Source organism: Nyctereutes procyonoides, unplaced genomic scaffold (genome assembly GCF_905146905.1).
Source record: "Nyctereutes procyonoides isolate TBG_1078 unplaced genomic scaffold, NYPRO_anot_genome, whole genome shotgun sequence".
Lineage (NCBI taxonomy): Eukaryota > Metazoa > Chordata > Mammalia > Carnivora > Canidae > Nyctereutes > Nyctereutes procyonoides.
In genome coordinates, this window is record NW_026575045.1 from 6,783,477 (window position 1) to 6,802,444 (window position 18,968).

Consider the following 18,968-nt stretch of genomic DNA (forward strand, 5'->3'; position numbering starts at 1 on the left):
GTGCTCACTAGTAACATGTAAATGAAATGAACGCTGTCCTGAAGACTACTTTGTGACTGACTAGAGGACAGACAGGTCTTACTCTCACCTGTGATATTTAATATACACTTAGGATATTTCTCAGTCTGAGTACTAGCACATAAAACCATTATGTGTCTCATCTGGGGGAGATAGAAACATTTGAGTGAGTCCCATGGGTCTCTCTCTCTTTTTTTTTCCTCCACATTAAGAATCTTCTTTCCTTTTATTTTCTTTAGCTGTGAGAAGAGGATTATGTTTTGTTCCATTTTGTTTTGGGCACATTCACTGAGGTATCTTTCTACTCTCATATCCCATTATTTTGTATAAAAGGTTAACATTCAGAGGCATCAGTCTATCATTCAACAGCAAAAAACAACCAGGAAACTGGAGGTGGGCATGTGCAGGATTAAAAAATTTGTGACATCAGGGGGCTTAGTTTTAAACTTTCATTGGTTTTGCTGGGCTAGAATGCTGTGTGGGATTATTGTGGTGAAGAGAAATAGACAGAGATTGCTCATCTTCTAATAAAGGCTGCAATTACAGTTCCACAGAAATGAGGTCATTCGGTGATAGTGTCAGACACCAGAGACAAACTGACTTTTTTCAGGGATATTTTATTGGGAGGGAATGACCTGACTTCTCCCCAGTGTGTCATTCCAAAGCAGTGTGATTGTAAGATTAGTCATTAAAAAAGCAAGGGACAGACCTGAAGTCCCCATTAAAGCCAGGGAAGGCACATGAAGGGCACATGGCCATCCGTCCACAAAACACTCTACAAGAAACTCTACAAGAAAGTAGGACCACCAAAGCAACAAGAACAGCCATGTCACACATGGCTTTGACCAATGGCACAGCTGTAGCCTGAGGGAATATTGGTATTTGAAGGAATGATTGTTACATCAAAGACATTAAAACACTTAAATTGAGATAATGAAATCAGCTGGCTATATAAATGTGGACTGGGATTTTTCTTAAACTTTTAGCATAGTGATAACTATCAATACTAAGTTTATGTAGATTTGATGAGTGAAACCTGGCTTTTTCTCTTTCAAAGTTGTCTTTTAAAATTTGGGCTTAAAATTTGGTCTTGGATACCCAGGTGTGCCTGTCTTCCCCCTACCTGATTTCTATGTGCTGTGGCGGAAGCTAAAAGCTTGAAAAGATTGTGAAGATTCTGTTTCAAATGTTAGACCCAGATTTATATTTCAGTGTTAATTTTGTTCTCTAACACAATTTAAAAGTAGTGAGTATGATACAAATAATTCCTGAGTATCTATAGACATCTTAAGTGAAATAGGATTTGTGTATGTTGATAAAAAGGACATTCCCAATGGACTCAGCATAAAGACTAGACCCTGGGTTCTAGAACAGACTGTGTCACTGACTAGTTTTTTGTTTGTTTGTTTGTTTATTTTTGTTTTGTTTTGTTTTTTATAGTCTTCAACTTTCTGGGCCTAAATTTCCCTGCCTATAAAATTAGTAAGTTGACTAAATGGATTCTGAGTTTAGCTCTCAGGATTTGTAAAATTCCATGACTGGAATAGTTTTAACCATTTTTGGCTTGATTTAGGCAACAACAAAAATAACAATATTTGGATGGTATATTTGTCTTCCCAAAATGTTCTGGGGAAAAAAATAAAAAACTTTAAGAATTTATCAGGATTCTCTTATCCCTCATTTCACCTCGTGTTGTCTGAGTTTTGTTTGTTTTGCTTAGTTTTAATGACTATCAGCTTTGAAAATACTACCTGCCCTGTATTTTCTAGTTACATTGTTTTTATTTGGCCAACATCTTATACCTTCTGTATAAAATGTTTTAGTCACCTTGTTATATTTACTTGGAACTTTGGCCTCTCATTCAGTTGGGGAGTGGACCTGGACTTCTTACTAGGTCAGTTGATGATATGTTTGAACTATTAGCAATTTCTTGGCTATAATTATAAAGAAAACTTTCTTAAGAGGAAAAAATAACTTTAAGAGTCTAGTAATGAGGAGATTATTCCAGGGAAAACAAAATAAAGCAAAACCTTATAGTGAGAAAGAAAAATATCAGAAAGAACAGTAAGAAATGAATACATCTATTCCTAATTCTGATCAGAAGATAGTACTAATCATTTTTCTCATGTCATGTTCTTCTCTCCTATTCAACCTATTTCTTTAAACCTTTTTCTCCTTTAAGGACCTGGCCTAAAATCCAGCTTCCCTGTCTGTGAATCTACTCATGAATCTTGCAATCTCTGTTGATTCCTCTTTTCCCTGAATTCTTCCTGGCTCCTACCATCTTTTCCCAAAATTTAGGATTTGTATCAAGACAACAGCTTATTCCCCTTTCACAGTGAAACTAGAAATCAAGCTAAAATGGATGAAATAAATCATCTGGAAAAGTGCCCATTCTAAGGAAGAGTAAGTGAATGGGCTTTCTAAAGATGTTTCAGAATCCACTGTCCTCGTCAAAGTCCTCAGACGATACAACTGAAAGTCACCTGTAACTAAAGACAGAACCCATTAACTGAGCTATATAGTAAATGCTCCCTAACCAACACACCAATTAGTTTTTATGTATACTCAATCCTGCAATATTAGTGGCTTCAGTTCTGCTCCTTGCTTTCTTTATGAATAATCTCAAAATCACATCAACTAGGTGAGTAACCTTTTTTTGTAGACTCTTAAACTCTCTAAGCTTCAATTTCCCTTTTTATAAAATTAGTGGGTTGACTCAATGTATTCTGAGCCCAGATTGGACCTGTGGATCAGCTTTGTTTTCTTCCCAGGCTTCAAACCTCTGATTTCCTACTCGATCAGTTATCAACCTAAATATCAGAATGTATATTATATTTTATCATTGTTTTATGCTTATTACTATGGGGTGCCCATGCAGCCCACCTACTGTTGGCAGAGAAGTGAATAATAAAATATTTGTGAGTCTGGAGGGTGGGGTGGGGAAGGCAAGGGGGATGATTTAGATGTTGACATGATGTGTCATGGTGGTGTCTAATAGGACTCTGTTTTTGTTTCTTTCAGTTCAGACGCCAAAGGGAAAGTGACTATCAACTAAAGAGATTTAAAAATATTCTTCCAATGGCTTTGGTGTGTAGTGTGTGATTGTGGGATATGCAGTCTCTAAAGGAAAAATGAGTCCTGGATACATGGGTTGTAGAGACATTTCCCAAATATTCAAAGGTATTCTGCGAAAGAAGGATCTCTTTGGTCCAATAAGTCCAGGAAATGTAAACTCATCTCTGTTGGGGATTTTTATTGTTGTATGTTAAAGGTCAAGAGAACTCTAGCAGTAAGGAAACTTTAACTTTGTCTGAAACCTCAAATATCCCAAAGTATATGCTATGGAAAATTTTGGGTTAGAGAGCCAGAACATTTCAGCATCTCAAAGATAGCAATAAAGCAGATATTATCTGATAAACATGCAGCAATTAAAGGTATCTTTGATCAAGGACCTAAGTAAAATCTAAGGATATATTTTCAGGTACTGGTCAAATGATTTACTAAAATTCTATAAAAGGTCCAAATAGATTCTAAGAAAGACCACAGCCAGCACTTCACTTTCTCTTTAAAAGGGGGGAGGAAGCACTTTCTGAAGCAGCAGAATCATTGCTTCCACAACCTGTTTGTATCAAAACTATCCCTGGTATTTTGGCTCAGTCCATTCCATTTCTCCCCATTCTGAATTACAGTGCTCAAGAGCATTTTTGATACATTTTGTATTTGACTCTAATGCACAGTTAAGTTTGAAAACCACTGGTCTGATGATAGCACAGTGCCATTTAATTGATAAACAACTAAGAACCCTGCTATAGCTACTTGCAGATGGCTAAAATGTTGAAAATGGTGGTTCCATGTTTTGATTAGCCTAAAGATATTTGTCATAATGAAGCCAAAACATGACAGTGTTTAGAAGAATACGCTGATGGTGCTCAGAGGAAGAGCATGGAAGGGTCAGTGTTCACACACACATAGAGTGGGCACAAATGGGCACCCTGCTTCACAAACACGGGTTCTGGGCAAACAATCAGTTGAAATCTGGTAGCTTGTAGATAGTGGCAGAATTAGAGTTGTGGAATTTTTTCTTTCTCTACAATTCTTTTGATTTGGTAACTACACAGTTAACATAGATTTTGAAATAACTCATGGAAGACAGAGAAGAAACCACAAGAGGTCATCTTTGATTTTACCCCTATGTTTTTCATATCCCCTCAATACAGCACATACACACTCCTCTGTAGAAATAGCTGTAGGGTGATAAAGCAAAAGAACTTTCTGGATTAGGAACACTTGAAACCATTCACCTCCGTGATGTGACTTTGTACTGTCTTATAAGAAATGTAACAATGACTAATACAAAGGGACATTTCTGAAATGTCTTGGATAGATAAGGAAAAACAGCTTTTGAACACAGAACAACCTTATTCTCTTTCCCAAAGATCCAAAACCCTTGAGTGATTCTAGTCCTGCACTTTGCAACTTGGTAGATATTTTAAAAGCATTATTTGGGTTATTTTATTCTTTATGTTGTGTTTATCAAGTGTCTTATTTAAATGTCTTTTAACCTTTCTTGAAAGTATTGCCCACAATGGGTTTTAAGTACCGTAGTGATATCCCATGCCAGCACAGACATATTTGGGGGTTTATAGATAGCTTGTTATTGGAATCTGAACCCAGTTCTGACTCCAGTGCCCGTGATCTTTCACTTTGCCACACTATCTTCCGGAAATGACTAAGACATTATAGCGGCTTCTGATAGATTCTCTACCTCCTTTGGGAGGCAGGTATATAAACAAATGATTGCTGCAGAACATGTAATGGAGAAGTAAGGGAAGTGATGCTAACTATAGCTTGGCATGCCAGGGGATGAACCATAGAGGAGGTGGTATTTGTCCTGAGTGTCACTGTGAAACTCACCAACGAAGACAGGCAGAGGGGCTCTCCTATGCACAGTAACGTGCTTTCACTAGTAGCTAAAAAATTAATTCTCTCATCCTTTTCTCACAGCCATTTTTTATGTAAAATCCCTCACAATCTTCAATTTTCCTGTACCTGTTCTTAGCACTTATCCTATATAACAATTAGATTACACATCTGCTTTTCTCTCCATACTTAGAGCTCCTTAACCAAAAGGCCTTATTTATCTTTGTGTACCCAGCACAGTACCTCATAAAGACTATGCATTAGCAAATATTTGCTGAATCAATAAACGGATGAGAGTAAAAATATTTTGTATAATTTTTGACATTCTATAACAACATTTTTAAGAGTTTTGTTAAAAAATATTTTATATAGTAATAGAACATTCCACTCATTAATCTAATGGGCAATCCTTTTATATACAAACCATCTCTATATTTATCTTTTGTTTAAATCCAGATTCCACTAGCTTTGCTTTAAACAATTTCTCTTGTTCATTCATCCTTATAACAAATATTTACTGAGCACCTAGCATATGTCATCTACTATTGTAGACACTAGGCATCCAATGATGTCTGAATTCACACACAGTTCCTGTTCTTGTTCTAAAAGAGCTAGGGGAAGTGAAGACAAGCATTAACCAAATAATCACAAAAAAGTAAGTGTACACTCTCAAATGTTGCTAAATGCTTGGAAGGAAAGATACATGGTACAACAGAAACAGAAAACAAGAAGACCTTATCTAGGGTTGGGCTAAGAAAATGCCACTTGAATTGTGAGCTTACTGCTAAGTTAAGTTCTCAAAGGGCTGAAAGTGAAGGGATTTCTAGGTAGAGAAAATAGGATGTATGTGGGCTTTGTGGTAGATGGAGCATGGTACATTAAAAAACTGATAAAGAAGGTCAGAATGATTAGCAATTAGGCAGTAGTAGTAGTGGGTGATAGGGGCAGAGAGTTCAGGAAGGGGGATTATGCGGTAGAGTGATGGGAGATAAAGCTGGAGAGACTGGTTTGGGTTAGAACATTAGGGCCTAAAAGATCATGTTAAGAATTTTAGTCTTTGTCCTAAGAGTTGTGGGAAATCACTGGGGAGACAGGGTAGGTGAGCAACATGTTGAAAAGTTCACTTCACTCTTTTCAGGGGAAGCAGCTAAACACAAGCATAGAGCAAGGGAAGTATAGGGAGACCCTGAAGGAAGCTATGACAGCAATCCAAAAATGAGATGTGGCTTTTAGTAAAGGTTAGCGGAAGTGTCTCTTTTTAGGAATAATCAAAGAAAAGTCATGCATTAGAACATAACTACTTGCCTAATCCTTTTAGGATTTTCTTTTCCAATTTTTGCTCTTTATTGCTGATAGGTTCTTTGGCTGTGGCCAGCTCTCCAGAAGCCATGGGTTCTCTGTCAGTCTCTTCAGTGGCCTCATCACAGTCCCCATCCTCATTGTCGGGTGGTTCTGTGTTCTCAGGCTGCTCCTTTGCCTTGGTGGGACCCTCTTTTTCAGTAGCAGACCCATAGGTGTTAATGATGTCTTCCAGTTGTCGATTCAACTCCTCAGAAATATCATGAGCTCCCTGTTTAGACAGCACACCTGCTATCCCTTCTGGTGCTTGGAGTGAGGTTGAGGAATCCTTATCATCTTGCTTCTCCAAGCCATTTTGACTGGGTAATGATGAACTGTCTCCTGGAGGTGTTGACTGGGGTTCCCCTGAGAGCTGCACAGAGTGATTCATCTCCATACTGGGAGATGTATCTAGTGATAAGCATAGTCAGGTTTTATATAGTTAACCAAGTTACACATAAAATGTAAGGATATCCCCCAAAGGGCACCTATTAATTATGGCTTCTAACATAGAATAAATGTACTTTTGCAAACCATTGATATTGCAATTAGTTATGTAAAAACAGTGGGAAGCCATTTTTCCAAAGCAAGTCATACTGTGAACATATTTTTGGTTTTGGTCTTTAAATTCCAGTAGAAATTTCTATGATTGACATTAGTGGAGTAATTCAAGATATTGTTTTTCATGTTATATTTGTCATATTGCTTAAGCCAGTTTGGTTATCACTCTCTTACTTTATTCTATGTAGACTTACAGTCATTGGAAGTACATAGATGGATGGCTGTATTTAAAATGTTTAAAATGCTGTTATTTTTTTCAAAGTTAAAACATTTAATATAAGAGCCACTGAACTTACTAAAATCATTCATAACAACAGCAGTCCTAATCCTAGTCTATTTTAATCCATAAGTGAAGACTTGATAAATATGAATACATTGATATAAATGAATAATAAATAAATAAGGAAACGAATTATAAATAAATGTATACTACATACAGGAAATACTTTGTTGCTTTTCTGGTGTTTTCCTTTCCTCAAACGGTGTTTTCCTTTCCTCAAATGAGCAACACATAATCATCTATCAGCAAAACACGTTTTCTGAGGTTCAAACTAGCTCCATTTTTGGATAAAATGAAGAATGAAGGAAGGTACAAATTAACCAACAAGCTAGTATGGAACCATGGTGATGGTCATAATAATAATTTCTTGAATTTTATTAATATTTTCGTGTTCCAATATAAAAACTGACTTTCTTTAAGAAAAAAAAAACACAGATTACAACTCTTTTTTTCTCAGTCAAGAAGCTCTAGGCTAACTTCAAAATTTAATTTTTAAGAAATAGCACTGTTTAATGAATAGGGAGGGGATAAACTTGGGAAATAATCCACATATAATGTGGGCTCTTTGGAAAGAGGGGCTGAAGTACAAGGTGAGTCAAAGAATTTTAGGAATTCCGGCCATCTTCATTTCTAGGGTTGCAATAGAGTTGACTTAGGAGTTATGGTGCCTTTTATTTGTTAATGGTATTTAATGGGGATGCTGCTAATGAACGACACAAAAATATGACAAGTTTCTCATAATGCACAGGTTTTGCTGTTGTGGTAGCTCGAGAAGAAAACCAAAAACATACTGTTCCATGCACTGCACAGCTTCCTCCTCTCATTCTCAGGGCAGGGGACCTCAAGTGCTTGAACCCCAACAAGAACGGAAAATCCAGCCTACAGCCATTGCCACCCACTTACGGCCTTCATCAAGTGCTCATTAACTTGGAAGGAAGTACTTTTTTCTCCTACCTACTTTAATTCACCAGCTTCATCATCAAAAGATGCAGTAAACAGCCTTATTGTTTTCACCACTGGTATTTCTTTATCCTGACCCCGACTTGTTGGGCACACTCGTCTATATATAACTTATGCCTCCCCTAAACTCTGAGAAAGATACATGGCACCTGCTGTCCAGCCAGAAGTTATTTTAAGCTTTTCTAAAAGGAGCCATGGCATTTAGCACTTCTTTGAAAATTAAGGGAAGAGAATCCTTTTAAAATCAAAACTAAAAGCAGTAAACATTTACTGGCTTAAATACAAATGTGGGTTTTAAAGTGTTAGGGAGGCTTCTTAGTATGAAATAAAACCTAAAGTAAACCCCAACTTCAAAGCAATGAATTTAACACTGACTGCTCACAGGAGTTTTAGTATGGTTAGTCTAAATGCAAAAGTTGACTTGTATTTGATTTATTCTTCATTCCTCAGAGGCCACAGCCCTTGATGTTTTTAATATTAATTCCATGGATATCCTTTAAACTCATTGCCCACATTTACTTTAATACAGAATAACTGAGTCATTGTAAACCACAAGACAACTCAATTCCTAAAAGTAGCCTCAAGACAAATCACCAAGAGGGAGAAAATTAAAGTCAGAGAACTCTGCTACTTTTAAATGATTCCTTTCCATATTAATTAATTGACAGCAAGAAATTATTTCTAAATTTTATCTTCTTAATAAACTTTATTGCCTTTTTTCTCTCCTCAGAATTTTTCACTTGTACTGGGTAGTCCAGCAAATTATCACACACATCCCTTCCTGAGCAACACATTTCAATTATAAATAAAACAATGGAAAGTTCTTCAGAGTTCACCGGCAATCTCAAAGTTGCAAGTTTCGAACACCACAAACCGCACCCTACAGCTTCTCACAGGGTTCTGGGGAGCGATTGTCGCACTTACCAGAAGACAGGGAGCTAAGCAGAAAGGAGAGGCAAGAGGCAGCAAGAAGCTAGTCAGAGGAGCGGTGACAGCAGGAGACAGGCAGCTGTGTTCTTACAAGGGAGAGAGAGAAACCACACACACACACACACACACACACACACACAGGCGGCAGGAGAGCAGGGAGGGGGTGGGGAAGGAAAGGAACCGTGTATGACACAGCAAGAGAGAGGTACACCCAAGTTTCAGTAGCTGTCTTCTGGGCAAAGGTCTGAGGAAAGAGAAACAGCTGGTAGATCTTATCAGACTCCATGTTTTGTCCTTTTAAAAAATCGAAATGCTCACTATATATAGCCCCTCAGTGCAATTTTCCATCCTTGTTCTTTTGGGCAGAGGTCATATTTTCTTATTCCTTAGTTTATTTCCAGTGCGATCTGTGATTCATTTTTTTCCCCTTCTTATGCTAGTCCAATTAGTGTCAGGTTTCTTATAGGAATCATGGGGGAAAACCCAGTGGCTTAACAATAGGGAGGTGGTGGGGAAACTCCTTTGATTCTGATGTTATTGGTTTGTTGTAAAACTCGAAATACAAAAGGAGGTGGCTCTCTTGGCACTGGGCTTAGTGGCATCTTCATGGACACAGTAATTGGCCCAACTGGCCTCAGATCCCACGTCTGAAGCATGTCATCACCTTCACGTCTCAGATAAGTCCTTGGGGAGGCAGTCGCTTTTTCTTCCTAAGTTGGAGGCTTTTCCACCAGCTGCTTTCCCAAGTTTGTCCACTCTTTTTATGTCTTCAACTTGTTCCTTAATCCTTGTCAGAAAAAGAACCTTCTCTTGATTCACTGTAAAATGGCCTCTTTCTCTTACCTTACATCGGTGCCCTTTCCTTTCTGTTTCTAGAGAACATGTTCTCACACTTTTCCGAGGTAGGCTCCTCCATCAGAGTTCCTGCTCTTGGGACTGGCTGGGCATAATGACACTGGCTGTGGTATGCAGAATAGTGCCATCAGAGAGATGTCCACATCCAAATTTCAGGAACCAGTAGTATGTTACTTTACATGTTGAAAGAGACTTGGCATGCGTGATTAAATTAAGGATCTTGAGATGGGGAGATTATCCAGAATTATTTGGGTGGGCCCAATGTAATCGCAAGGGTCCTTAAAAATAAATAAGGGTCTGAGTCAGAGGGTTAGAGTCAGAAAAGATCTTCAAAAGAGGTCAGAGTAATGTGTCAAAACTAAAATATTCTGTTCCCAAATGTTTTCTCATACATTTCTCTAAGTTCGGGAGAGGCATAAGGTATGTACAGATAAGGGTTCCCAACAAGTAGAGGTCAGGATAAAGAATCCCAGTAATGAAGACAATAGGCCTTTTACTGCATCATTTGATGATAAAGTTGGGTGAGAGAAAAAAAAACTTCTTTCTAAATTAATGTGTACTTGGTGAGGGCCTCAAATGGGTGGCATACTGGATTGCATTAAACTGATGTAGTTAGATCTCTCAGTGAATACAAAAAGTAAGTCAGTTCTTCTCATATTTAAGTAACTTATATATTCTTTTAACAGAATAATTTAACGTTGAAATTAATTTAAAGGCAGAAAAAGAACTCTCCGTGATTGAACTAAGTTATTATATTATCATTTATACCAATATGTACCAATGTAAAAATAGGTATAAACTTCTGCTGCTTATAGTTATTATATGATACAAATTTTAAATATATATTATTTTTAAAACCCTACCAAATGAATAAGTACACAAATGAACATTACTTTTATGTGGCAGATAGTATTTTGCTGAATCCAAATTGCTACTTGCAACATGAATATACCTGCTGGTCCTATTGAGTTTATGACACTCTACTACAGTGCATCTTATGAACTGACTCAATTTCCTCAATGCTTGATTCATCCAAATTATTACATAAATTTCATTCACATTACCTGCCATAATTTCAATTGGACTTTCTTTGATACTAATGTATCATTTATAGTTCTTTCTTACTTTCTTGCAATTATTAAAGTAGTGCTACTTGCATATCCTCATCTTGGCTGTAACCCTAATCTTAATCCTAAACCTGGCCCTAACCCTAACCCTAACCCTAGATCTGAGAAAAAAAAAATAATGGAATATTACCTGGTCATAAAAAGGAAATGAAATCTCACTACTAGCAATGACATGCATGGAGTTAGAGAGTATTATGCTAGGAGAAATTAAGTCAGAGAAAGACAAATACCATATGATTTCACTCATATGCGGAATTTAAGAAACAAAACATGAACAAAGGGGGGAAAAAGAAAGAGAGGGGCAAACCAAGAAACAGACTCTTAATTGTAAAGAACAAATTGATGGTAACCAGAGGGAAGGTGGGTGGCGGGATGGGTTAAATAAGTGATGGGGATTAAGGAATGGACTTATGATGAGCACTTGATGTTGTATGGAAGCACTGAATGAACAATTATACACCTGAAACTAAAATTACATTGTATGTTAACTAACTGGAGTTGAAATAAAAACTTACCAAAAAAAAGTAGTGCTACTTTGAGCTAAGTTGATTAGATACACAAGAAAGTGATGGCACCAAATGACAATTATCCAGGTGATCCAAGATAGGCTTATACATTTTCAATTAGTATTGAAATGAAGGCAAACACACAAACTTATAGCTATCTAGAACCCATCTGCAGCCTGGTAGAAGCCCAAAGAACTGGGAATGTAAAGAAAACAAATTAATAATAATAGTATTTTATTTTATTTATTTTAAAAGATCTATTTATTTGTTTTTGTGAGAGAGAAAGAGAGAGAGAGATTGATGGGGGGAGGAGAGAGGGACAGGGAGAGACGGAGAGAGAGAATCTCAACAAGGCTCCCTGCTAAGCACAGAGCCTGACACTGGGCTAGATCTCATGATCCTGGATCATGACCTGAGCCAAGAATCAAGAGTTGGACGGACGCTTAACTGACTGAGCCACTCAGGCATCCCAGAATTCAATGTTGTTTTATTGTAAGGAATTTTTTTGGGAAAATAACATTTTAATTTTTATGCAAATATTATAAGAAAATAGAAAGTCACTAATGCTAAAATGTTTATCAATAATCCCTTGTTCTCCTCCCCATCCTGTTCCTCCAACCCTGTCATGTTCCCCAGGGGTAATAATATTAAACTAAGCAGAAATTTCTTCTTTGGTTTACTTTTTCATTTATAAATAAGACATCTAGATTGCTGTCTGTCAACTCACCCATTTTGACATTATCTATGTTTTCCCATAATAATAGATAAAGATGTTTGCTATACCTCCTTTTTCCTCATTTTCTTCATAAAATATAATTCATTTTAATCAATACTCTATATTTTCATTATTGATAAAATGTTCACTGACAAATTAGGTAAACCACTGTGATTACATACAATTCCATTCTTTTGTAACTTTTTGCTAATGATCATTTTCTCTTTTCATTTGTTTAGTATTGAGAGTACTCTGTTTTCCCAAACTGCACAAAAGGTCCGTAAAATGCCTTGTTATGCAATTTTCCACAAGATATAATCTGTCAGATAGTTTATAGATTCTAGTATCTTCTTGGAAATATCACCCCCATATACAAAAATCCCCAAAGACTTGACTTCCTGTTAAGTCTGATTTGGTGACTTTGTTGGCCTGCTGCACAGCTGTGGTCCTTGCACTTCCCCGGATGTCATTCTGGGAATTCCCTTTACCTTTCTCTTGTTTCCTGATTTCCATTCTTCCTCTTTCTTGGTGTACTTCTTCATTTAGTGAAATGTATTGTCCACGGGCTTTTTTGAGAAATCGTTTATGGGGGACTTTGTATGTCTCAAATGTTTTTTTGCTACCCTTATACATACTTGATTGCTTGGCTAGATGTAAACTTTAAAAAAAAATTTATTTATTTATTCATGAGAGATACAGAGAGAGAGAGAGAGATTATTATTATGTGATTTCTGTTTCCCTTAAATCCATAGTAAGAAAGTATAGAATTAATAAACTCATTTTTGAAAAAAAAAAGTCTTAAATGAGTCATTTAATTAATTCTTCCCCACCCTATGCAGAAATTTCTTCTTCAGAATCTCTAAAAGAAAGAACAACTAAGGCTCTATGAGATATTTCTAGTATTGAAGCTTCTGATTTTGGCTGATAGTTCATTTCATTGTTAGACCACTGCGATGGTTAAACAGATCTTCCTGACTCTAAGATGGTATTGTAAAAATCTTTCTGATCTCTTTTTCCTATAAAATTCTATAGCAAACAAGAACAAGAAATAGAAACTTATACCATGAATGAAACCAGAAAAACTGAATCTGTAAACCCCAAACCATAGTGAATGAGGATTAGAACAAAAGACATAATGGTAAAAAATCAAACAGAAAAAAGATGCTTGACAGAAATGAGTTAGTGAGCTGAGGGAAAGTCAGCAGGAAATGTAGAAGCAACATAATTTTCCTGATAGGCTTTGAAAAGACTAAAGAATTTGAGGTTAATAGTCAGCAAACAGGGGTACTATCAAAAGTAGTAGTAAGGCTGGTTTTTTGTTTAGTTGGGTTTTTGTTTTTGGGTCTTAATTAGCAGAATGAGCAGTCATATCTAAGAGTCCCCAATCTCACCTCACAAAGTAAAGTAACTTCTCTCTACTCTTTCAAGATACCTCAGGATTGTTCTCTGGGAAGTTTAACCAGAAAGACTCTGCATTCAGGAATATGAGGCCCAGAGGAGGAAGAAGGTAAGCAACAATGATAAAGGGGGAAGGAAGCTAAAGCCATAAGTCTCTAGATTTAAAAATCCATTAAGCATCCAACACAATAAATGATAAAAGATGCACATCAAATTTGTCATTGTGAAACTTCAGAATATAAGGGATAAAGAGAAGATTCTAAAGGTTCCCTTTGTAGGAACATATAAGGATCATATAAGAGATCAAGAATAAAAATGACTTTGCACTTTTAAGAAAAGAAACCTAAAAGACAAGGGAATAATGCCTTTAAAAATTCAATAGATATGTAAAAAAAGTTTTATTAAAAACAGTTTTTTTTTAGATTTTGTAAAAAAGTTTACATCTGTGGGGATCCCTGGGTGGCTCGGTGGTTTGGCGCCTGCCTTTAGCCCGGGGCATAATCCTGAGGTCCCAGGATCAAGTCCCACATTGGGCTCCCTGCATGGAGCCTGCTTCTCCCTTTGCTTGTGTCACTGCTTCTCTCTCTCTCACAGAAATCACATAATAATTAAGACTATAAGTCTGAAAACAGGTAGCTTGCATATGAATTTCATATCCGTTATTTACTTGGCATATTTTATTTTAAAATATTTTATTTATTTATTCATTAGAGAGAGAGAGAAAGAGAAAGAGAGAGAAAGAGAAGCAGAGACACAGGCAGAAGAAGAAGCAGGTTCCATGCAGGGAGCCCGATGCAGGACTTGATACCGGGGCTCTAAGATCACACCCTAAGCCAAAGACAGATGTTCAACCATTGAGCCACCCAGACGTCCCAATTTTATTTTATTTTATTTTATTTTATTTTATTATTTTATTTTATTTTATTATTTTATTTTATTTTATTTTATTTTATTTTATTTTATTTTATTTTATTTTATTTTATTTTATTTTATTTTATTTTATTTTATTTTATGTAGGCTCCATGTCCAATGTGGGGCTTGAACTTACAACCCTGAGTTCAAGAGTTGCATGCTCTACCAACTGAGCCAGCCAGGTGCCCCCTTAGACTATATTTTAACTTCTTCAGCTCTAATTTCCTTCTTTGTAAACTAGGACTGCCTATTTTATATGAGCGTTATGAGACTAACATAGTGAATGTGGTCTATATAATGAACACATAATCTATGTTAACTAATTTCAATAGTGGTATGTTGAAGTAAAGCTTGCGAGTGGAGATTAGTATTTTCTACACTAACAGCATTTTGAAATTGTTGCTGTCTAGAAGCCAAGTTATATCTGAGAATCTATTGTATTATATCTTGGTCATGGTATATACTTAACCTGGGTTAGATTTGCTTGGGATGATTCTGTTCCTACTCATCAGAAAACACCCTCGTGTTTCTGGAAAAGGGGAAAATGTAGGATTGTGGCCAAGCAGAAATTATTTTCAATTAGTCTAATTACAAAACCTATGCAGCAAGTTACAATTTTCAATTTTTATGGTGATGCCTCTTTAATTTGTACTTGGGTACAGTTGGTCCCTAGAAGTGAAAATTATGATTCACATCCTATGGAAAGACTTTGGTTTTATTACTTCTAAACAAGAATTAACCAAACAAGGATTGTCTGTAGAAAGGGCAATGTGAACTAGCTTTCATGAATAAAATAAATCATTTGAAATTTGCATAAATATTGGGTGCTACCCTTGTGCTTGGAAAAAGCTCCACTTCTTAAGTGGCCTTATTTGATTATACTTAATTTTTTTTCATGATAATAATTTAATCATGAATTTCTTCTTATAAATAATGCAGATAAATTTTAGAGTAAGCTTCTTTACCCTGATTCTCTGTTAATCTGAATTAACAAGATTGTGCTGCATGCACTCTACGATGGAGATTTGGCTTCTGTCAATATTTTGTCCAAGGAAGGTCGGAATAAAGTCTGTCACATTGTATAATACTGAATCTCTCATCTTTGAAAAGCCCTTCCTTACTGCATTGCTTAACGTAGTAGAGATTCTGGAGCATGGATGGGACTCTGTGTTGCCGTGTTTATTTAGAATGTGTCCACTGAGGGTAGAGCTGAATTTTAATGACTGCCGAGGGCTGCAGCAATGATTCTCCTTAAACATGCTTCACCATTCCAGTCTCTGAATGCCAACAAGGCCACATGGTTAAAGCATGAAGACGTTTTTTCCCTTAGTGTTGTCTAAAACACATCATCAGTGATTTGCCCATCAGAGTTCCAGGATGTTGTTTGTGTCAGGATCTGCTTATAGCTGCAGACCAGTAGGAAAATCCTGCTGACATTTGAACAGTCATAACATAACTTGGAGACAGGAGCTCCTAAACTCCAGTGGCACCATTACTTACAGTGTCCCATTGCCTCTGGCTCATGTTCCCTACAGAAAACTTGGGATATACGTCCCATTTGAAAGAATTGTAGTCACAAGATACAAAAGTCATTGGCAACAAGAAGACAATAACGCAGATTGAAAATGCCAATTGCTGTTGGTCCCAACTTTGAGGTTGCCAAACCATCCATGGTTTTGGACTGCGACTCCCCTACTAGGTATATCCCCCCTCCCAACCCTTCCCTTATTCTCATTCCTTCTTTTTCTGGAATTTGATGACTACCGTGGCATCTGCAGAATCTTGGCAAGTGAAAGGACCTCACAGATCATCTTACCATCTTGCTTGCACTTGAGTTTTGTCCCATGCCACCCTGACCTGCTGTTAGGATGACATTTTGGTGGGGAAAAAAATCATCCCTTACTTATAAGACAGCACTACTTGTCAAGTGTTAAATAAAGGAATGAAGTCTCCCAAAATGATAGATCTGTGGTGTTTTACCCTAAGCAATTGTTCCTCCTTTCAAAGGTTTGACAAGGCTTCTCTTTCAAAAACCCTTTTTGAGGCTTGGTAACTAATGACTACAAGGTTCATCTTTCTTTTCTCTGTGTAGTATCAAAAGTTCTTTAGATTCTCTTCCGTGAGGAGGGTCATGAGTTCGTCTTTCCTCTACCTGAGTGTCATGAAGCCCCTTTTCCCTTGCTGATCACAGAGAAATTCTCAGAAAGGGTCTAAGGGTCTAAGCTGAACTAGTGTCCAAGAAAAGCCTGTCATTTGATGTGTTAAAAAACAGGGGTGTGGTGGTCACCTAGTTACAAGCTGATGAGTTCTTTTCTCCTTCTTTCTTGCAATGCAGTTCTTATCATAGAATCTGGACCTATTTTTAAATTCTAAGTATGTGGCCTTTTTCCTCCACAATAATTTGATGTGGTTTTGATAGGATCGGGACAACATAGATCCTGAGAATGGCAGAGGTGGTCAGTGCGATAGGACTGAGTGAGCAAAGGCTTAGACCACTGACACTTTTTTATCCTCCTTTTGTGTCTCCTCCTTTTGTTCCTTTTGTGGTGTGGGATGCCTAGGCTTTGTTGTTTTGAAGATAGACCATTAATTGAGTTTGTCCATCTACCTATCTAGTCTTTAAGAGACTTTCCAGCTCTTAATAATCTTTTATGTGACTGGTTTTTCCCAGACTAGATTAACTTACCATTTGTGCTCCTTAATTTAAAAGATTGGGGAGGAAGTACCTCACCTCTTCTGTCATTTTTAAACCATTTAGTGGACCCTAGTCTGTTCGTTTGGAATTGAATTAATCAATAATTGTCCCAGCTCTTGTCAGAGCTGGCTTGTTGTTTAATTCCTGTGGTCATCAATGAAATAAAATAAAAAGTCCTCCATCTTTGTCCATCAAACAGCAACAACACAAAATAATCTGATGGGTTTTCTATACCACATATTCCCAAACTGGGTAATTCTGTATTAAAAGCCTGTTACATTTTGAAGTGTAACCATACCTATATTGTACAATGAAACTGGAAAGTTTAATGTGATTTTATGTTTTTTTTCTGTAAGGTTAAGTGACACAAGATTAGATTTCTGCATAAAAACAAGTGAAAGTATACAATTATGTTAGGTGAATGTACATAATATTTCCATCAAACTGTCTTATTTTAATATTTTCTGATATCCTAAAGTAGTTTTTGGAATCTTGAATTCATAACGTATTAAGTAATGGATACTTTTATTTATTAAAAGGTCCCCGAGAAACTCAAGTTCTATACTGATGTCAACTGTAGTTAAATTAAAGACTCATGTGTTTTTGATAAGTGAAAATTTATCAGATGATATATTCAAAATACATGAATTTTTGATCATGGGTCAAAGGAGAGACTTAGTGTCTAAACCTCAAAAGCCCGAACTTACATGTAATGTTATTTACACAGTCTTTTCTTGATCTCCTTGCAGAAAATTAAACATTTTCAACTGTCTTGGCCCTGGATGGAAGTGGCACTGAAGAATCAGTTGGGTTCACATAATGCAAATAAAACATTTCATGATATGTTAGGTTGCTAAGGAAATGAGGAAATGGTGCATGGCATATGGAAGGATGTGCTTATGGCTCAGGAAACGGAGTAAGATATATTTAAGGAGCATCAGGGGAAAGGCAAAATTTAGGACAGCTAAAATTTAATTAAATGTGTGAAATAGAAATTACTAGAAATTAAAGAGTAGTAAGAAGAATCAATTTGTCCAGCATGCATTTAGATAAATGAGTTTATACTTTTAATTGTGTAGTAAGTCATAGTGGACCACAAATTAAAGCTCTTTCCATCTGCTCAGAGTGGACTGGACTAGTTCCTGGGCCCTCTTCCAAAGTTGAATATTAGCACTGAAAGAGGGCTTGTGATCTAAAACCTTCACTTCCTGTGATACAGAATTGGCAGCTGTGAGGATTCTAAAGACCTCAGACTCAAAACCAATTGAAACAAGTGAAACTTAAACCATTTGTAAAACAAGCATCTACATAGCTACAAAGAATGAAGGCTCCAGAACAAACCTAGAACCAAGTATTTGGAATGCACATCCTTTCTGGGATCCTCCTCTCAATATAGAAGTGACTACATATAGAGTGGTGTGTTTTATTCAATACTTTATTGTTCATATTGATATTTGGATAAGTCTCTTGGAACTCTTAGTCAAATAAGGAAAATAAGAAATTATTCTTACTTGTATAATAGAAAAGCACTGCGATTATAGAGTTCCTCGAATTAAGGAGAAACAATGTAATTTTAGAACAGGATTAGAAATATTAATGTAAGCTTTAAAAGAAAACTTTTGGGGCACCTAGGTGACTCAGTCAGTTAAGTGTCTGACTCTTGATTTCAGCTCAGGTCATGATCTCAGGGTCCTGGGATCAAGTTTGCATTAGGCTTCATACTCAGCACAGAGTCTACTTAAGATTCTTT

The 18,968-nt window shown here is 36.6% G+C and overlaps 1 protein-coding gene and 1 long non-coding RNA gene across 2 annotated transcripts in view; one reads left to right on the top strand and one right to left on the bottom strand.

Annotated features, from left to right (window-relative positions):
• Positions 1-9,108, bottom strand: part of TXLNB (taxilin beta) — a 49,810-nt gene extending 40,702 nt beyond the window's left edge. The window contains exons 1-2 of the mRNA XM_055324712.1: positions 9,005-9,108; positions 6,247-6,690 (exon numbers count right to left, since the gene is read on the bottom strand). Of these exons, the coding sequence (XP_055180687.1) occupies positions 6,247-6,676 (430 nt within the window). The 5' untranslated portion in view covers positions 6,677-6,690; positions 9,005-9,108. The remainder of the gene's footprint in view (positions 1-6,246; positions 6,691-9,004) is intronic.
• A 4,533-nt stretch (positions 9,109-13,641) lies between these two features.
• LOC129509279 (uncharacterized) overlaps positions 13,642-18,968 on the top strand; it is a 92,265-nt gene continuing 86,938 nt past the window's right edge. The window contains exon 1 of the long non-coding RNA XR_008664325.1: positions 13,642-13,720. This is a non-coding gene — a long non-coding RNA (uncharacterized LOC129509279). The remainder of the gene's footprint in view (positions 13,721-18,968) is intronic.